The sequence below is a fragment of the Python bivittatus genome, unplaced genomic scaffold (assembly GCF_059951505.1).
Source record: "Python bivittatus isolate LINGU-HERP-01145 unplaced genomic scaffold, Pbiv_v1 ctg000980_np1212, whole genome shotgun sequence".
Classification (NCBI taxonomy): domain Eukaryota; kingdom Metazoa; phylum Chordata; class Lepidosauria; order Squamata; family Pythonidae; genus Python; species Python bivittatus.
The window spans coordinates 39,829,948-39,847,124 of record NW_028277125.1 but is presented as its reverse complement, the minus strand read 5'-3'; the positions used below and the strand labels follow the sequence as shown (position 1 = coordinate 39,847,124).

The 17,177-nt window shown below is 38.6% G+C and overlaps 2 protein-coding genes across 8 annotated transcripts in view; one reads left to right on the top strand and one right to left on the bottom strand.

The window, feature by feature from the left end:
• Positions 1–5,283, top strand: part of SENP2 (SUMO specific peptidase 2) — a 28,226-nt gene extending 22,943 nt beyond the window's left edge. For both annotated transcript variants that reach the window (XM_007420632.4, XM_088132424.1), the window contains exons 12-17: positions 113–244; positions 1,082–1,285; positions 1,386–1,465; positions 1,689–1,773; positions 2,476–2,571; positions 4,380–5,283. In XM_007420632.4, coding sequence (XP_007420694.1) covers positions 113–244; positions 1,082–1,285; positions 1,386–1,465; positions 1,689–1,773; positions 2,476–2,571; positions 4,380–4,442 — 660 coding nt within the window. In that variant the 3' untranslated portion in view covers positions 4,443–5,283. The remainder of the gene's footprint in view (positions 1–112; positions 245–1,081; positions 1,286–1,385; positions 1,466–1,688; positions 1,774–2,475; positions 2,572–4,379) is intronic.
• Positions 5,284–7,744: 2,461 nt separating this feature from the next.
• Positions 7,745–17,177, bottom strand: part of IGF2BP2 (insulin like growth factor 2 mRNA binding protein 2) — a 78,114-nt gene continuing 68,681 nt past the window's right edge. For all 6 annotated transcript variants that reach the window (XM_088132419.1, XM_088132421.1, XM_088132422.1 and 3 more), the window contains 5 exons: positions 15,745–15,861; positions 12,939–13,013; positions 11,058–11,189; positions 10,795–10,908; positions 7,745–10,139 (listed from right to left, as the gene is read on the bottom strand). In XM_088132419.1, coding sequence (XP_087988545.1) covers positions 10,044–10,139; positions 10,795–10,908; positions 11,058–11,189; positions 12,939–13,013; positions 15,745–15,861 — 534 coding nt within the window. In that variant the 3' untranslated portion in view covers positions 7,745–10,043. The remainder of the gene's footprint in view (positions 10,140–10,794; positions 10,909–11,057; positions 11,190–12,938; positions 13,014–15,744; positions 15,862–17,177) is intronic.

Below are 17,177 nucleotides of genomic sequence, written 5' to 3'. Positions count from 1 at the left end.
AAACAACCTGAATATGTTTTTCTACCCTTGCCTCACTTCCCCAAAATGAGTAAGTTTAGTGTTATCTTGTATTAACTGCTTATGAACTTCATAGTATAAAATGTTTTTCCAGGATATGGAAAAAGAGATAGCAAATGCTCTGAACTATGGTCAAGATGATGAAATTTTGACTAGTGCCTTCAAGCTGAATATTACACGTGGAGACATTCAAACACTAAGAAACCAGCAGTGGCTCAATGATGTGGTAAAATAGATGTTCTCATTACTAGCTAAAATTTCATTAGTCCTTTGTTGTAGAAATAGCTGTAATGTCCTATCATGGGGATGGGAAACTTCTGATCTGCAGGCCTAATTTGGCCCAACAGGCCAGTACATCTGGCCTGCAAAATGTTGAGTGAGGCCATCTCAATCCCTTTCTGCTTATAATTTCTCTCATAGGAGATAGATGGAAAGGGACCAAAGTACCACTTCATCTGATTCATGACAATTTGTCCAGTGGGCATCTTCTTCCTCAATGAGGAATATGTGCCAAAAATGTGTTTCTTTTTTAAACTTGTTTCATGACATTATCCTGGGCAGATGGGAGCTGGAGCTGGCCCCTGGACTGGATCCAGTTCCCTTTTTTGCCTTATAAGTTTGTCCTGAATTGTAACTTCATGATAGCAAATGCTTGTCTTACAGGTAGTCCTCATTTAGCAACCACAATTGGGACTGACACTTGGTCATTAAGTGAAGTGATCGCTGAGTAAAACTGTAACTGTGCTTATGATCTTACTTCAGTTTTCCTTTGCTTTACAGACCTGTGAAGGTTGTAAATGCAAGGACAGATCACAAAGTTACTTTTTCATCACTGTCATAACTGTGAATGGTCATTGTACGAGGCAGTTGCTAAACAAGGACTACCTGTATACCACTCAGGCTTTGTTGGAATATCTCTATTCTTGAAAAATGGCTCCAAGAATTAATTGCTTTTTATTAGTACATTTGTATTTGAAGTAGTAGATGTAGCTATGTATATGTGTGTGTGTGTGCGTGTCTATTCCTTCCTCCCTTTTATCTCCTCTCTTTTCTGTGTTTATAGGTCATTAACTTCTATATGAATCTTCTGGTTGAGAGAAATAAAATGCCAGGATATCCAGTACTCTATGCTTTCAGTACTTTCTTCTATTCTAAGCTAAGTTGTACAGGCTATAATGCAGTAAAAAGATGGACCAAAGAAGTTGACTTATTCCAGCATGACATAATCTTGGTGCCTATTCATATCAGAGTACATTGGGCATTAGTGGTAAATACATTTTGACTTTTCTGAACTTATTCTTTGGGTGGGGGGGATATAATGTGATGGTTGCCTGTCAGCATCTATTAAAGTCTTCATTTTGTTGTAGGTTATAGATTTGAGAAGAAAAACTATCAAATATTTTGATTCAATGGGACAAAATGGCAACAGGATCTGTATGAGATTGCTGTAAGTAGATGTCTGGTGGTACAAAAAAGTATCCCTTTTTACTTTTTCTAGTAGATTGATAAAATGAACCATTGCTTCTGTTGACTGCCATAAACTTTGGATGGATATTTTTACACCTTCTGTGTATTAAAGATATGTCATGCAAAATATTATTAGCTCTGAAGAGTGATGATTTAATTATTAGGAAAATGTTACCATTGTTTGTTATGATTTTATTGAACAGACAATATCTGCAAGAGGAAAGTAAAGCCAAGAAAAACCTGGATATTAATGTTTCGTCTTGGACACTTTACAGTATGAAACCTCATGTATGTGCAACTGTTGTGTTTTTCATTTCCACTGTGCATCTCAAGTTCTGTAAAATAGTCAATTCAGTGATTAATTTAGGAATAAATGTTTTAGTCTTTGCCCATCCCAATTTCCCTTCTACACTTACTTCAGTGCTTTGTTGTGGCTTCTTCAAACCACAGCTTCCTTGTTGCACATGAAATGGGTCTGTGGTTTAAAAAACAATACCTAATTAAAGCGCCTCAAAGGTATGAGAGGATGTGTTGGGTAAGAGCCAGTGTGCAGATCTGATTTATTAAATCATAGATTCTTAATCAGGGTTATTATATCTAGACCTGATTTAAGTGCAAAATATGGAAGCAATGAAGTTTTATTTAAATGGGCATTTGTGTAGTTTCTGAATCTCCAGCATAAACCTATGCTCATCGATTAAGAATAAAATGCTATCTTGAACTAGTTCAGTTTGGTGAAGGGTTCTAAAACTTGAAGTGATATGTGTATCTTAGATTGTCCACCTTTAGGAATTTTCTGTTCCTTAAAGTACATATTCTTGTCTACATTTTCTGAAATGTAGCAGTCAGTTTAGATAGGTATCTAAATTGGTTGATGATCTGCTATAGAATTGCTGTATTATAACCTCTTAGGTTTCAGTGTTCTGTAATTTAAATAAAACAAGAAGAAATTAATAGGTCTTCCTGTATATTTCCTCTTCTCAATCTTAGGAAATTCCGCAGCAATTAAATCGCAGTGACTGTGGAATGTTTGCTTGCAAGTTTGCAGACTTTATTTCTAGGGATAAGCCCATTGCATTTACACAGGTGAGTTGAAATACTTTAGGAAATAACTTTCTTTTCTTTCTGCTCTATCTCTTGAGATAGATATTTATTCATTACTAGTGCTATGATAGAAACAATAGGCTGATTATTATCATCTCTTTCTTGAAGAAGATGCTCAAGCTTGGAATTGCCAATTACTTTCAAGCATTTTTAGATGAAGCTGTCTGGATTCATCTTTGGGACTAGTTTTGGAACAGAAACTACTTTGGCTTCCCTTTTGTAAGAAGGAGATGGCATATGTCACCCTATTGGCTCTTTTGGATTTAACTGTGGTTTTGATACCAGTAAGCATGGTATTCTGAATCAGCTATTAGTTTTTTTAATCCTGTTGCAATTAAGGAACTCTTGGTGGTTTACAATCTTAATAAAATGTCTATAGTGTAAATAATTTACATAACAATAGTAATTAAAACATGAATAAAATTGTAAAACAAGCCATTAAAAAGCCATAAAAATAGCAAGTGACATCTGTAAGTCTTAACAAGTGCTGTTTTTAACAATTTCCTGAAGTCTAACAAGATAGGAGCTGTTCAGATTTCAGACAGCAGGCTGTTCCATAGTATCAACACCACCATATAAAACAGTGACCTCCATTCCCCTACTTTCCCAGAAAAGGGGTACTACTAATAGTTTTTCTTGGGACCTCTGCGTTTGGCAAGTTGAAATTGAGTGGGAAGATCCTGGAGATACCTTTGTAAGGCTCTAAAGGTGAAATCAGCACTTTGAATTGTGCACAAGAGTTAACTGGAAGCCAGTGAAGGTCCCAGAGCATAAGCGTAATGCATGTTGGCAAGTACCTGCCAACAGTTATGCCACCAGTCACGTTTTTGGTATGTAGATGATATTATCTGTTTCACTTAATCTGAGAGGGGCAGTAGGTGTCCTGTATTGAGCAAGTTAACAGATTAGGTGAGAGCTAGAAATTAAAGTTTAGTCTGTATAGTAAGGAGACAGTAATCTAAAGATGGTTAATTTGCCTAGTTGAGTGGTGGTTAACCTGTTCTGGGGGTAGGAGAAGTTAAATTTCCTCCAAAATTCAAGCATGCAGCTTGGATTCCTCCTGGATTCTGTGTTGCCTCAGTGATTAGGAGCTCCTGTTATCAGCTTTGGTTAATATATCAGTTGCAGCCCATGTCTGGGCAGAGGGAACAAGCCCATGTTCTGATTTTGTATGCAAGGGTTACCTCTTGAAAAGAGTTTGGGATCTTCAGAGACCAGCAGAGAGCTCTACCTTTCTAACAGGTATTGACTGATACAGTCACGCAATAATAGTACCTTAATAGTTGCGCACTGGCTTATAGTCTTTCCCAGCCCAATACAAATGTTGGCTTTGACTTTTAGATATTTAGATACTGACTTGAGGCCAATATTTAAACGACTGTCTCTTCCCTAGTACCTACCTAGACTGAATGAAAATTAAAGAGAGCTTTCTAAGCTGATCATGCATTCTATGAATGCACTCTCCAAAGTAGCCTTGCTTAGTGCCCATATTTCTCATGCTAGTCAAATAATTTCTCTTCTTCTAGGTATTTAACAATTTAGACACAAGGATTTATAGAAATAGAACTTTATTGGTTTGTGTCCAATAGCTATTGTCTTTTGTATTCTATATCCTGGGCTGGGGGATTCTTGTTTTTAATGTTTATTTTATTCTGGCTTTTATGTGCATGTATGCTTTGTCAGTTACTGAGAGAACATTTATTATCTAGGAAAATAAAAATAAAATAAAGATGATAGCATGTTTGCTAAATGGAAGTATCAAATATGTTAAGACAGTTTTCTTTTTGCAGTTTCATATGCCTTATTATCGAAAAAAAATGGTATGGGAGATTCTTCATCAGCAGCTGCTATGATGCCAGACCTTTGTTATGGGCCTACGTGCATAGAACATCATCTGATTATGCAGTTGACTTGTACTGTACCCATCTAAAGGCAAAGGTTCAAAGTACCCTCTTGGCTGAGCTCCATTTCAGAGGAGGGATTTATCCAGCAGTATAGTAGCAGCTCTTGGTTCTTGAAGCTCTCCTTCCAAGGAGAAAAAGTATGGAGGAAGGCAGGAATCTGGCAGAGTTTGCTTATTACAGATGGAAGAATGTTTTTAAGTGGGCTGATGCTGAGTTTCGGATGAATAGTGACCTATGTGACATGAAGAAATATATATTGCCATTTTCCAAAAAGTGGCAGGTTGTCTATGGTTTCAGTGCCCTGATCTGGATTCAAACTTAGTACTGCTTATAAGTAACGCAGTTGTAGTTGTAGATGATTTATCCCATGAATTTTAACTGGTCTACTCAAAGCAAAATACAATTTGGACTCACCCTTTGATTCCAAGCAAAAAGCATGCCATGAGCTTTATTTCTGAAGTTTTATTGCATACTTCTGTCAGGGCATTTGATTTGGAAAACTCTGGTTGGGGAGACTGTATTTTGTAAGGCAATGAAAGAAGTGTGTGAACCCATAGTATGTCTCTGAGGCTATATTTTCATAAAACTGGATCTTAGTGATACTGAAAAATGGAAAATTCCCTTTGATTTGTAACAAATCCTTAGTAAAAGCCCTAGGTGGGAATTAGTCTTTATTTAAAAATTACAGTGTTGTATGAGACTATTTATTTGTATTCTTGTATGTATTGGACGTGTGTTGGAATTCCAAGATAGTTTAACTAAAATGGAAATAAATATCTAGTAAATCTGATTTAAATTGATGTGACTTTCATTGCTTCCTCTGTTTAGAGAGTTTGAGGTGGTAGTGAAGGAATTAGATTAAAATAATTTGTGTATGGCAGAACTGAAATATTTTCAATTGTGCTATTATATGCTGCAATGTAATAGAATGTGAGGAGTAGCAAAACAAATGATTTTGTGTTTCACAATGGCTATCTTAATGTCTTCATTACTATCAAGCTTTTTAGACTAAATATTAATGGCTTGTGGTTTGAGTTCAGTACATGCTAAAAGCCTATTATCTGCCTTCTAATACACTTCTATACAGGAGGTTACGCACAAGTTTGTGCTGCTCACTTTAGAGCTGAGGCAGAGAAAAACACAAATTCCCATGCCACAAAAAAAGGAAGCTTTCTTGTAACAAACAGCTTATCATGAAATTATGCTGTAACACGTACAGTTTTGGTGCCCCATTATTCAGGCTTATTTTCAGAGCCTGATCACAGCAAAATTTTTGCAAAAAATAGTACAGTAATTATTGCTGCTATGCATTGTTTTGCAAAGTACCATCACAGTTCCTCAGTTGTTCTATTATTCTATACATGGTATTTCACCTCACTTGCCTTATTATACAATACAGTGGACAATCAGCAAGTGCTGTTAACATTGGATTCCTAACTGTTAAACAGAGATGTGACAATGCAGATGTGTGTTTACAGGAGGTACTTTTATTATAAAGTAAAGCAGCTATGTCCCGGGCAGAAGTCAGTCTTTTACTGTAGAATACATCAGGAATGGAATCAGTGATGGCTTGTGGCTATTGGTAAAGATATATGAATGTAAGTTATATTAAACAACCTAAGCCTCTCTGTCTCTACATATAATCAATTATGCATTGATCTTTAAGTCCACTAAAGCTATTTAGAGGAGTCATTCCTTGGCTGCAGTCATCTGTCACTCTCTCTGGAAATAAGTTCCACTGGAGTGATTAGCATTGGCTGATCAGGGCTGAATTGTGCCAGCTCTTCCAGTATAGCTTAACTATTGGTTTTAACAGTGTAAATTATACATAATCTAGATATTTGGGAATAACTTGATGGCATTGCTAGTAAGCATAGTTCCAAAGTTGTGCTCCTGCACAAGGAGAAATTTAACAGCATTGTCATTTATTGTGAAAGGGCTTACTATATTCACACAGCCCAATGGGAGGAAAGTGTGTTGATGTCAAAAATCATTGCCACCACTGTAACCCTCTTATCATGCCTCAGGACGAATGCCAGAAGAGTAGCTGCCCTACATGTAGGTAGCAGTTAACCCCTGAACTGACAGAAGAGCAGGGAAGGAGATTCTTGTCCTTCTCCACTACCTGTCTCTTGTTGCTGATACAGTGCAGATCCTTCACCTTCCTTCCTTCTCTATCCTTTGCTGCACCTTCTCTTCCCTATAAGCTTGGACAGTAGGGAAGGCAAAAGATTCACTTGGCTGGATGAGAAGACAGGCCTCCCCTTCTCTCCTCCTTGTATTCTCTACATTAGCAGCATTTCCATTTGTAGACCAGTAAACACTTCGTAGCAGGGGGAAAGCTGGTCACCTTGAGACAGGAATTGGGCCCACTGTTGCCCATCCAAATTCATGATCATCTTTGGCCTCTTGTCCTTTGAGGACTCACTGACCAGCCAGCAAAGATGCAGATTAGGTGAGGTGGCTACTTTTGTTGGGGGTGAGGAGGCAGAAGTTACACCCATGCAGCTCAAGCCTTTGTATATTCAGAAGTCAGAATTCCACAAACTCTTGGGTAAAGGGGTATTTCTAGCTTTGAGCAGCAGCTTGAAAGAATCCCCTTTGTGTTCTACACTGGGCAATTTCAAGGAAGAAAACTGGATTAAATTCAGGACAATTAAATGGGGAGGGGGTGGAATATAGAGTATTGAAGGTCTTCAATGAGATAATTATTTCTAAGACCTTGGGTTTCTAAGTGAGGGTCTTTTCAGTGAAAGCATAAAGAGCTAGAAAGACACAATCCTGTGGCTGGATGGGAGAGGGCAATCTTCCAGCAAGCCAATTGGAACCCAGCAGGTTGTCCCTTCTCAGGTGGCTCTACAGGGCAGAATGTGCAGGCGGCCTTTAGCCTGTCTCAGCAGCAACAGGCAGGCAAGCAAGCAAGCAATAAGTTGGAGGCTCCAATGTGAGAATATGTCCTTTGTAAAGGTAAGGGTCTGTCTTAGAGCCAGGACAAGGAGATTTGGGGATGAACCAATGGAGAATTATTAATTTTTGGCTCTGCTTCACTTACAAGAAGCTGTTAGCAAGAGCAAGTTTAATTCTACAAAGCAAAAAGAGTATGCTTCAAAATACCCAGTTAATTCCATAAAACAATGGCTCTCAAACTTTGTAGTACCACAGCCCACTAAAATGATAAATGAACACACGTGACCTCCCATGAATAAAATGGATTCACTGTGATTACAGTTGGGCATAAAAAAATTCATTGCTTACTTTGAATAATTACATTTTATTCTATATATCACAGTTCTCCTCCAATTTTGTGGTACTGCAGCTGCCCACTTGTAGCTTCACAAAGCCCGGGGCAAGTTTTAACAACGCTCTCACTTTGCTTTCACAAGCCTGATCAGATTCTAAAAGCAACTATGACCTAAATTGGCTATGATCCCCAAGAGTCCTGACCAACTGTTGAGAACCTCTGCTGTAAGGTATTAACCTCTCTGTAAACTTTATCTTAGAAAATGTTATTTTTTTTCCTATCACAGTAAATAGCCAAATACACACACTCACACAAAATATTTTAGATTATCAGGTCATCTTGGTTTAGTCCTGTCTTCCATTTTACTTGTAAACAGCTTTGTTAAACGTCCCCTGAAAATTAAGATGAAAAACAACTGGAACGTGCTTTTGAAGCCCATAGTAGTGGCATCTTAGTAACAAGACCCCCTTCAGTGTACGTCTTCAGACAGTGGCTGGACATAGTAATCTGTGAGGGATCCTTCAGACTGGATTGTTGCACTGAGTAGGTTGGCTTTATGGCTGAAATGGCATTTCCATCTGGTTCTATGATGCCACTGTAATATAAATTAATCTGAAACCAGGTACTTGTACAAAACACATCTTTGTTTCTGTTCCACCCATTGACCTCACAAGACTGCACAAGAATCCTCTAATTAAAAACAAGGGAAGACAGATTAGAGAGAGGAAGGCTTGCACCCCACCTATTTTCCAACTTTGTAGTTAAATAAAACTACAGAGGTCAGGTCTTGTTAGCTGGATATATTTTGGGTTTTTTTTGTTTGTTTTCCACAGAACACTGTTTGAAGTAGAGAAAACTGGCATTGCAGTCTGTTGGTACAATGGTATGTTCACAGAACCAGTATAACATCCGTTAGCACAGAAAAACTCTAATAGTGTGTTTCACCTGTCAAACTCAGGAGTTCTGCTCCAGTGTCTCTTGCACTTCTACCTTTTATTATTACTATGTTTGAAGGTTATTGACTCTCATCTAGCAGAAGAATAATACAGAATAATCATCATACAGAATGATGCTTTCTTCCACCTGGCAGCTGTCTTTTGTCTAAATTTATTTCCAACTCATTTTTATTAAAAAAATAAAAAATGCTCCAACTCTCAGTTTTACAAGGCATACAAAATCTCAAAAAGGGACACACAAGAGCAAGGTGCTGAGGTATGAAAACACCTGAGGTAGTTTGTTTCTTTTCTTTTTTGAAAAAAGTTGCAATTTTCATGCCCTGGGCCAACACCCTCTTGTCAATCCCATTTTAAAAATCCATTTCCCAAAGTATTGGTGGCAGCATTCTGCATGCAAAAAGTACCAAGTGTGCTCTATTTTCCTGTAGCAGGGTAAAAGTTTTTTCCCTCCCCCACCCTTTCAGGAAACCTAGATAAAACTAAAGCTTGGCATTTTGATAAGCAGATGGAAATTGTGGCTTTATATGTGTGGGTGTGTGTGCGTGCGCACACACACCATCCATCCATCCATCCATCCCCATAATGCATGTATTTGGAGGATTGCACTCTCTGGTACAAAATGAGAGACTGTATGCAAAAACCAGTTTGAGATCTGTGAAGCAAAGAGAAGATCACATGAGCTGGAGAAAGAAATGCATAGAGATTCCTCTGCTAACAAGACGGTATCCCTTCTGTTGGCACTTACAGGCAATCTATGATGGTGTGCTGCTACCAATATCCTCCTGAAGTCCTTCAAAGTATTGTTCACTTTTGAGTCTCACTTAAATTTAGCTCTGGCTATCCTACGTTCCCATCCTACTTTCTGTTAGTAATCCATAATGGACTAGCCTTTTCATTTTAGTCTAGAAAAGCTGGCTTTTTCTAAAAAATGAAATGTAATTGTTAAAAAAATTAAAGACTGGAGTTAGTTTAGTTAGCTAGATTAATTCTAAAATATATTAATGCTATCTGGTGCAGCAGCTCATGCACTGTGTAAAAACTGCTTTCCTAGTATGTACATACATGTACAGAAAAGATTTTGCAAAATTTCTGCCTATGTTAGTCCAACTAAAGGGATAGCGTTGTACTGTTAGAGAGACTCCATGGAGACTATGGGGTGAGAGAGGCAGTTCCTGCTGGCTGAAGCCCATCCCTTCCCATTCCCTGTGTACTGGATGTTCTCTGTAGAGCCCAGCCTCTTGGGCAGACTTGAATGCCTTCAGATAGTCTTTGGTTTGCTCCCTGGTCCGGTGATTCTATCAGGTGTTGGAAGGGCTACATTCATCAGTTGTTGCTGGCCAGCACCCTGGAGCCTCATTTGCTGCGTTGTGAGGCTGGGGTGCCTTGTGGATGTTTCTGTTCCTGCTGTTTCACCTGCTGGACAATTTCCCTGATCTTGCGCTGTGCGGTCTGTAGTAGGGAGAAAGACAGAGTACTTGTTGGTTTAAAAAAGGAGGAAAATGGAAAGCTGTCTCTATATAATTGATTAGGATGCGTATATGAGTCCTCCTCCTCTTGAAAGCCGTAAAACAATGGATGGCCTATGTGCTGTGTTAGGAAAACGCTGACACAATCACATTTGAGAATCTTGCAAGATTCCTGCCATTTTTTAGTTTAGACTTGAAACATTATTTAAAGGGCTGGAGAATTACAAATGCCTTACTGAGAAGTTTATTCTCAAGCTACTTCCCTAAACATCAACGTAAACCATCCGTATTTGCAAACTATTTTGGGATTATTATTATTATTTTTTTGTAAATGAGAAGCAGTATATATGTAACTACTTTTCAGGAATAAATGCAGAACAAAAGGCAATGTATGAAGAACTGTATGAACATGATGGAACAAAGTTTCCAAAGGGAATAGCCAATTGCAATTAGCAGAAGTGTCTGTGTAGCATTTTCAAGAGTGGGGTAGAGGATATTGATGGAGATGGGCATGGCTGCTTCCACCTTTCTGACTGCATGCACCTAAACCTGGGAGTATGCATTTCCATAACTTCCAAATAGCAGTTTGAAGACTAATAGCTACTTATTGAACAAATAATTTTGTAGTACTACTGCACCTGACTGGCAAAGAAGTGACCAATTATTTTGACGACGACTTCTTCATTTTCATCAGGAGTTTGGTCACGTGGTACAATTACTTCTGCACTAGTTAAGTTCTGTAGTTCGTTCACCTATAACAGTAAGTATACAGAAAAAGTTCTAATGATGTATATAGTCAAACTAACAAAGTGCAGAGGATCCCATTTGCTTTGGATGTCAAACGAAGAGCAATTTTTGCTTAAAGCTACTTTCCTTGAATGTATGATGTTGCCCCACTTACCGTTTTCCCACCTTTCCCTATCACACGACCTGCTGCAGAAGAAGGCACCTTGATGTGGGCTTCAAGCTTCACTTCTTCTTTTGGATTGAAAAAGTTTTCTTCTTTCAGTTTTCCAAATATCCGTCCTTGGGCCTAAGATAGAAAATAGGTCAACGGAGTCTCTTTATTTTGGTCATCAATCAGCAAAAGAAAGCTTTGAAGAAAAAAATTGAAATCTAATTTGTAATATATATTCATGATCCAAAGTGCCCATTTTGTATTTCATGGAAAAACAATGGAGTTTTTGAGTGATAGCTGATAAAGAGCTTGAACCTATTTAACATAATGGGTATTGGGTCCTGTGTTCAGGGTTCACCCAGCCTGAGTGCAAGACCAAATTTAGCTGCAGTAACAAAGGAAAAGAGGACTTGTCGCTCCTAAAAACCAGCTTGATTTAGAAAAAACAGTCATATTTAGAAAACAGGACACAGACCAGCTATTCTATTCTTATCAGTTAGAAATATTATAGTCCCTTCATCAAACAGCTTATAACAAGAAACAATATCGTCTAGAATTTAAAAGCACTGAGATGTCTGTTCTATTTTGCAACTTAAATGGTAGTGAAATTATGTGTGTTTGTAAAGTTTGAAAAAAAGTTGTTGGCTGGAATTACATCCTGGGGCCTTTTCACACATGGCGCAGGCACTCCAGATTTCCAAAAGAAGATCTCTCTCCTTGGAGCTGCAACCAATGTTGAATCCATGGCAGGTGATTGCTTTTTTTCATATTTACACTGAAATAATCCCATTGGTCTATTTTTCCCCCTTTTCTGGCATACAATTTGTATTTGTTCTAATTGCAGCAAAAAATGAAACGCTTTCTAGCATTATGAGATTGAGGTAGCAATCCAATGAACACATACCTGGAATAATCTGAGTAAACACAGTGAGATTTACTTAGCAGTGGGACTTACTTATGAAAAACTGTATGCAAAACAATAAGCACTCTCTGAAAATGGAGAAACCATGTGAATAAGAGCAAAGAATGAGTGGAGCCATTAATCTGGATACTCTGCATGCCTGTGGGTGTGCTCTTTTTTATTTTTCTACTATTTTTATGGTATTTAAAGCTATGGCTGTGAGGATTGCCTAAGTCCATATCCCTGTAACCATGGGGTAAGCAGCAGTACAACTGGCCAGTTGCTTGGTCTTGCTAACGTATGTCATGCCTCTTCTCTTGAACAGCTGCTGCCGGCATCATTTCAGTAGCTGTAACAAAGAAGCAGGCAGTTTCTTGCTTTTCATGATATCTTCTATATACTATTAAAACTCTCATCGGGTTTATCTGCTTGTTTGTTTGTACCCTCAAGTGAGCCCAAATGGTGCATTATACCACAACAATTTTTGAATCAAGGTACCTAAAATTAAAGAATGCGTAAAAAATTCAGGACCCACTACTCCTGCAGAATTGAAATTTCCACAATGTTCAGACCAGTTTTATTCACAAAGTTGTGACCGTTGGAGCATCTCCGTGGTCACGTGATCGTGATTTCTGACATTCCCTGCCAGCTTCCCACAAGCAAAGTCAATTGGGAAGCTGGCAGGAAGTTGGAAGTTGCTCCCGCTCCCACTGCTTTTTTGCCCGCCTATGGTCATTCTGTTTATCTGTTTAGGTAAGTAAATACTGACTTTTTACAGAAGTTTTATTGAAGACACTACAATTATTTTTCTATTTATAATACATACTCTTCTTAGATCACGGGACTGTCCAGCACTGGGGTAAAAAAAATACGGTCAGTTTAAAATTTAATGTTAATTCTGGTCACATCAGACTGCACTATCTTCCTCTCAAAGGATGACCCAACGGGTCACAGGGTTGTCTAGTAGGCTTATTAATACTGACCTTGAATTGTGCTTCTGGAGGCCCTGTAATGATAACCATCCTCTCACTGGCATCTGGACTTTCAGCTGGTGCAATCTGCAAATTACAGAGAACACAACAATGTATAGCAGATTTATTTTTCCCTCGACTTCCAATGTCTCTCAATGTATGACAAGAACTAATGAAGCAGCTCTCAAGTTCAAAGCGCATTGTTGTGGATTCCACTACGCTGAAAGCTTACTGGCTATTACTAAAACTGTGGACTGGTTCTTGCATACATCTCTGGAATCTTTACTGTATCTAGTTTTTTAAAAATGCAAATTTTTGTTGTGTTTGATTTTGGGTAGCAATTTCAACTACAAAAGAAGTGCAACTGAAAAACTGTTCTTCACTTTCAACAACACAGATTCTGCCTCAGCATGACAAACAGTAGTCCTTCCTTCAAAGATGGAGCCTCTTGCTCAAAATAAGGGGAAAAAAGTTCCATACTTCCTTCACTGGTGATAAAATATTGCTGCAATTAACCTAAGACAGCTTTCCCCAACAGTTATATATTTTAGACTGCAATTAAGATCCTAGCCATTACTGTGGGGGATGATGGAATTATAATCCTACATATCCGAATAATGCCAGTGGAAGGTGGTCAGCCTAAGAGAACAATGAAATGGGAGAGAGACCATTTTGCAGAGGGCAAAATATTTCACATCAAGACACCACCCTTTTTGAGTTCAGCACAAGCCTCCAATTCTTTCTTAAGGAGAATGTCTAATTTCTCCATTTTCACCACAGGAATGAGCTTCAGAGTGAGAAACCTATTAAAAACATAATTACTTCCTAAATTAGCAATTGTTCTACACAGGATATAACCAGATATGTTCAGCAGTAGTTTAGGTGCATCATAGGCTACAACCTAAATATATCAGGAGTCTAATTCATGGTGATTCATTCACAGATTGCTCTGACTGGCTAAACATTACCCAAATCTGATTTGCTCATGTAATGTAGGGCAAGTCAGGCACACTCATCAGACAGTTCCAGAAGTAACTTGAGTCAGTCTCTCATAATGAATCATTCCGCAAATATACCTGCTTTCCTGTATACTCATCCAGCTGTCTTTTCTAAATCAGCCTACATCATTTGAATGTTGGGAGAAAATGACTGCCTTCTAAAGAGATGTCTGTAGCTAAGATCTGCAGTTACCTCTCCAGAGAGGAATTCTCTTTCCCCACAAATCTTTTCCCTTATTCACTGGTGCATCTTTGTTTGCAGTGGTCAGTAATTTACATTGCCCAAAGGATGGGTAGGAAGCAACTGTAGTTCATAAAAATGAATGAAAATAAGGGTTTCATGTTTTGGTGTCAGTAAGGTATAAAACTGATAGTTAACCTGTGGATTACATGTCATTCTTAGCTGCCATTGTTCAGTCTACCAATCAGCTATTTCATGGGCTGCCTGGGACTGCTATCAATTTTGGTAAAGGAGCTTTCTCAGAATAGTAAGTATACTCTATATGGAAGCCCACTGAACAACTGACTGAAAGGATTTTGGAAAGTGCTACTGTATTGAGACAGCTATTGGGAGAAAATTACTTCTCTTGCTGCAATACTGCCTACTGTCAGCAGTCTACTGACCTTAGAAGGAGTGCAAAGAAGGAAGGATGTGTGAGGTGTATATGAAGTAAATCTTCCCTGCTTTTGTAGCAACCTTGCTTACAATCTAGCAGAAAGGTATGTGTGTATGCATATGTGTGTGTTTTGGAAAGAAAGAAAAAGGCAACAAGCTGTTACTGGAATGCCCAAAGACCACAAAGAAATGGAGAGATGGAGCAAGTGATTTGGTCTTCTTTGTATAGTAGGCCTGGGGGAAGGTTGCAGAACTGATGGTCAAGTCCCACCTAAGAGATTGCCAGCCAAGTGTAATTAATGTCCTTACTTAACTCTAAGAAGGGATAGGATTTGTAGAAATAGCTATACATATATAAAGGTAGACTTTACCAGAAGTTTTACTTTGCCAGTAGAGAAATAGTTAAATATGAAATGCTTGAAAAGGTATACATAACTCAGTTTCATTACCAGCTTATCACAAAAGCTGCAAGAAGGCAGTAGAATGGGAAAAACCAGCAGATTTGGTTGTTTAAAGTGATTACTGCTTGACTTAAAGAAAGTTGCATTGCTGAAAAAAATGTTTCTTAATTTGTTTATGTTACAGCAAAAAACAAAAGTTTGCAGAAAAGTTTTTGTGGCTGAGTGCTCCAAACTTCATGACAGTATCACAAATAATCCTGGACTGGATAGGTTTTCAGTATAATGTAATTTCATATAACTGAACAATTTTTTCTTATATTCTTAGAGAGGAGAAATGTGCTTGCAGGCACATACACGTAGCCCCAGTACCTCATGCAGTCCTTGTTCCCCAAAGATTGCCCACCTCTTTATAAACCAGCACTGAACTGGGTTTTTGCAACTCCCAGTTACTATTACTAGTCATGCTGGCTGGGGATGCTAGAAGTTGCAGTTCTTCAACATTTGAAGGTCAACAAATTCCTTAACTAGTTCATTATTTTTATTTTTTTTAGTTTATATCCTGCCTTTTCTCCAGTGCTGAAGACAGCTTACATGGGGATCTTCATTTTATCCCCACAATAACAACCCTGTGAGGTAGGTTAGGCTGAGGAAGAACGACTGCCCAGGAGCTTCCTTGGCTGAGGGTGGATTTGAACCCCAATCCTAGTCCAGTACCCTCACTTTTTGACCCAAGTTCTACAGCACTTTGTTTCTTGTGATGGGAAATATACAAAGAAGGTGATTGTACCAATCACATATCTTACCTTGATTGAAGCACCTGCAAATCTTGCTAGCTGCTTAATGTGTTGACCCTTTTTTCCAATAATGGCACCTACTGCCTGCGTTGGGATGAACAAATTCACCACCTCTTGCTCTGGCAACTGTGGATAACAAAATGAGACACAATGTATCTTGGGAGAAGACATGGGGTTGATGATGATCTTTGCCTCCCAAGGTGTGCTGTCTTGTACACTTGAAATGACTTGCATGCAGAAATGGAGAAAAAGAGGAAGAAAAGCCAGCTTGTTAATATCAAATACTACTGGAGAAAAAGCAAATGCTTAGTTGAGCTTCAGCCCTACTTCACCCTGAAGGAAATCACATAGGTGAGGGGAAGAAAAGAGAAAAAGAGTATAATATGGTCCCTGTATTCCTTTATCTATAATTCAAATTTCTGTTACTGCAATGAATAATCACACAGCACATAGGATGTTGTAAGAAACAGGCTCTCACGATACATTCATGACTCTTTAAATTACTACTATACAAGGTTCTACACTTATTCCCTAACACATATTAGAATCATTTCATGTATAAATATGTACTAAACTCTCTTTTACCATTCTAATTATTGACAGACTATAACAGAATAGTACTTCATTAAAGGGTAGCCAATTCACATTACATATTCCTGACCATCTTAATCATCTTGAACCACATAAAACAATACCACATTAGCTTTTACCCATAGGGCAGGAGAAAGAAGAAGATGATCAACTGAAAAACTGGAAGATTTGCAGTACGTAGACCTCATTCATCAACTGTCTTGGGCAGCAACCATTTGAAGTTACGACGGTGATGAAAAATAACTTTGCAACCAATGCCTGCATTTACAACCTTCACAGTGTCTTTGTCACGTGTTCACTATCGCAGTCAGTCAGTATGTGTTGTCCTGTGCCTTTTTCTTCCCACACTCACAGAGCGAAGAGATTGTGTACACAAGCTATCTCTTCCTGAGCTGCGTTTCCCCACCGTGCAACACTTCCCCCCGCTGTGCAGTACTTCTCCAAAAGGTGCTAACTGCAAGTTAACGAGCTCAGTTCTGTGACTTTAATTAGCCACCTGGCAGCTGCTGCCTGTAACTGACAAGATGTGAATCACTTTCCCACCTTCCGCTTTTGTTGGCCTCCTAAGTGGGGAATTGCAGCCGCAAGCATGCTAGACAAACAGCCAGCACTAGCACATTTATTTCAATGTGTATTCCCCATTGTGTGTCTGCATATTCTCTTTTAATTCCTTCCTCTCCAATGAATGTAAATACGAACAATAATTATCTTCTTGCTAATTATCCCAGCACCAGTGGTAACCATTCCAAAGGGTGGGGGAGTGGGGAAAAAGGGCTATTAGATTTGCCCTTTTACCCGGATTCCTCGTGAGTCAAGTTCCAGAAATCTTCCCTGCCATTTGGGCTCACCCA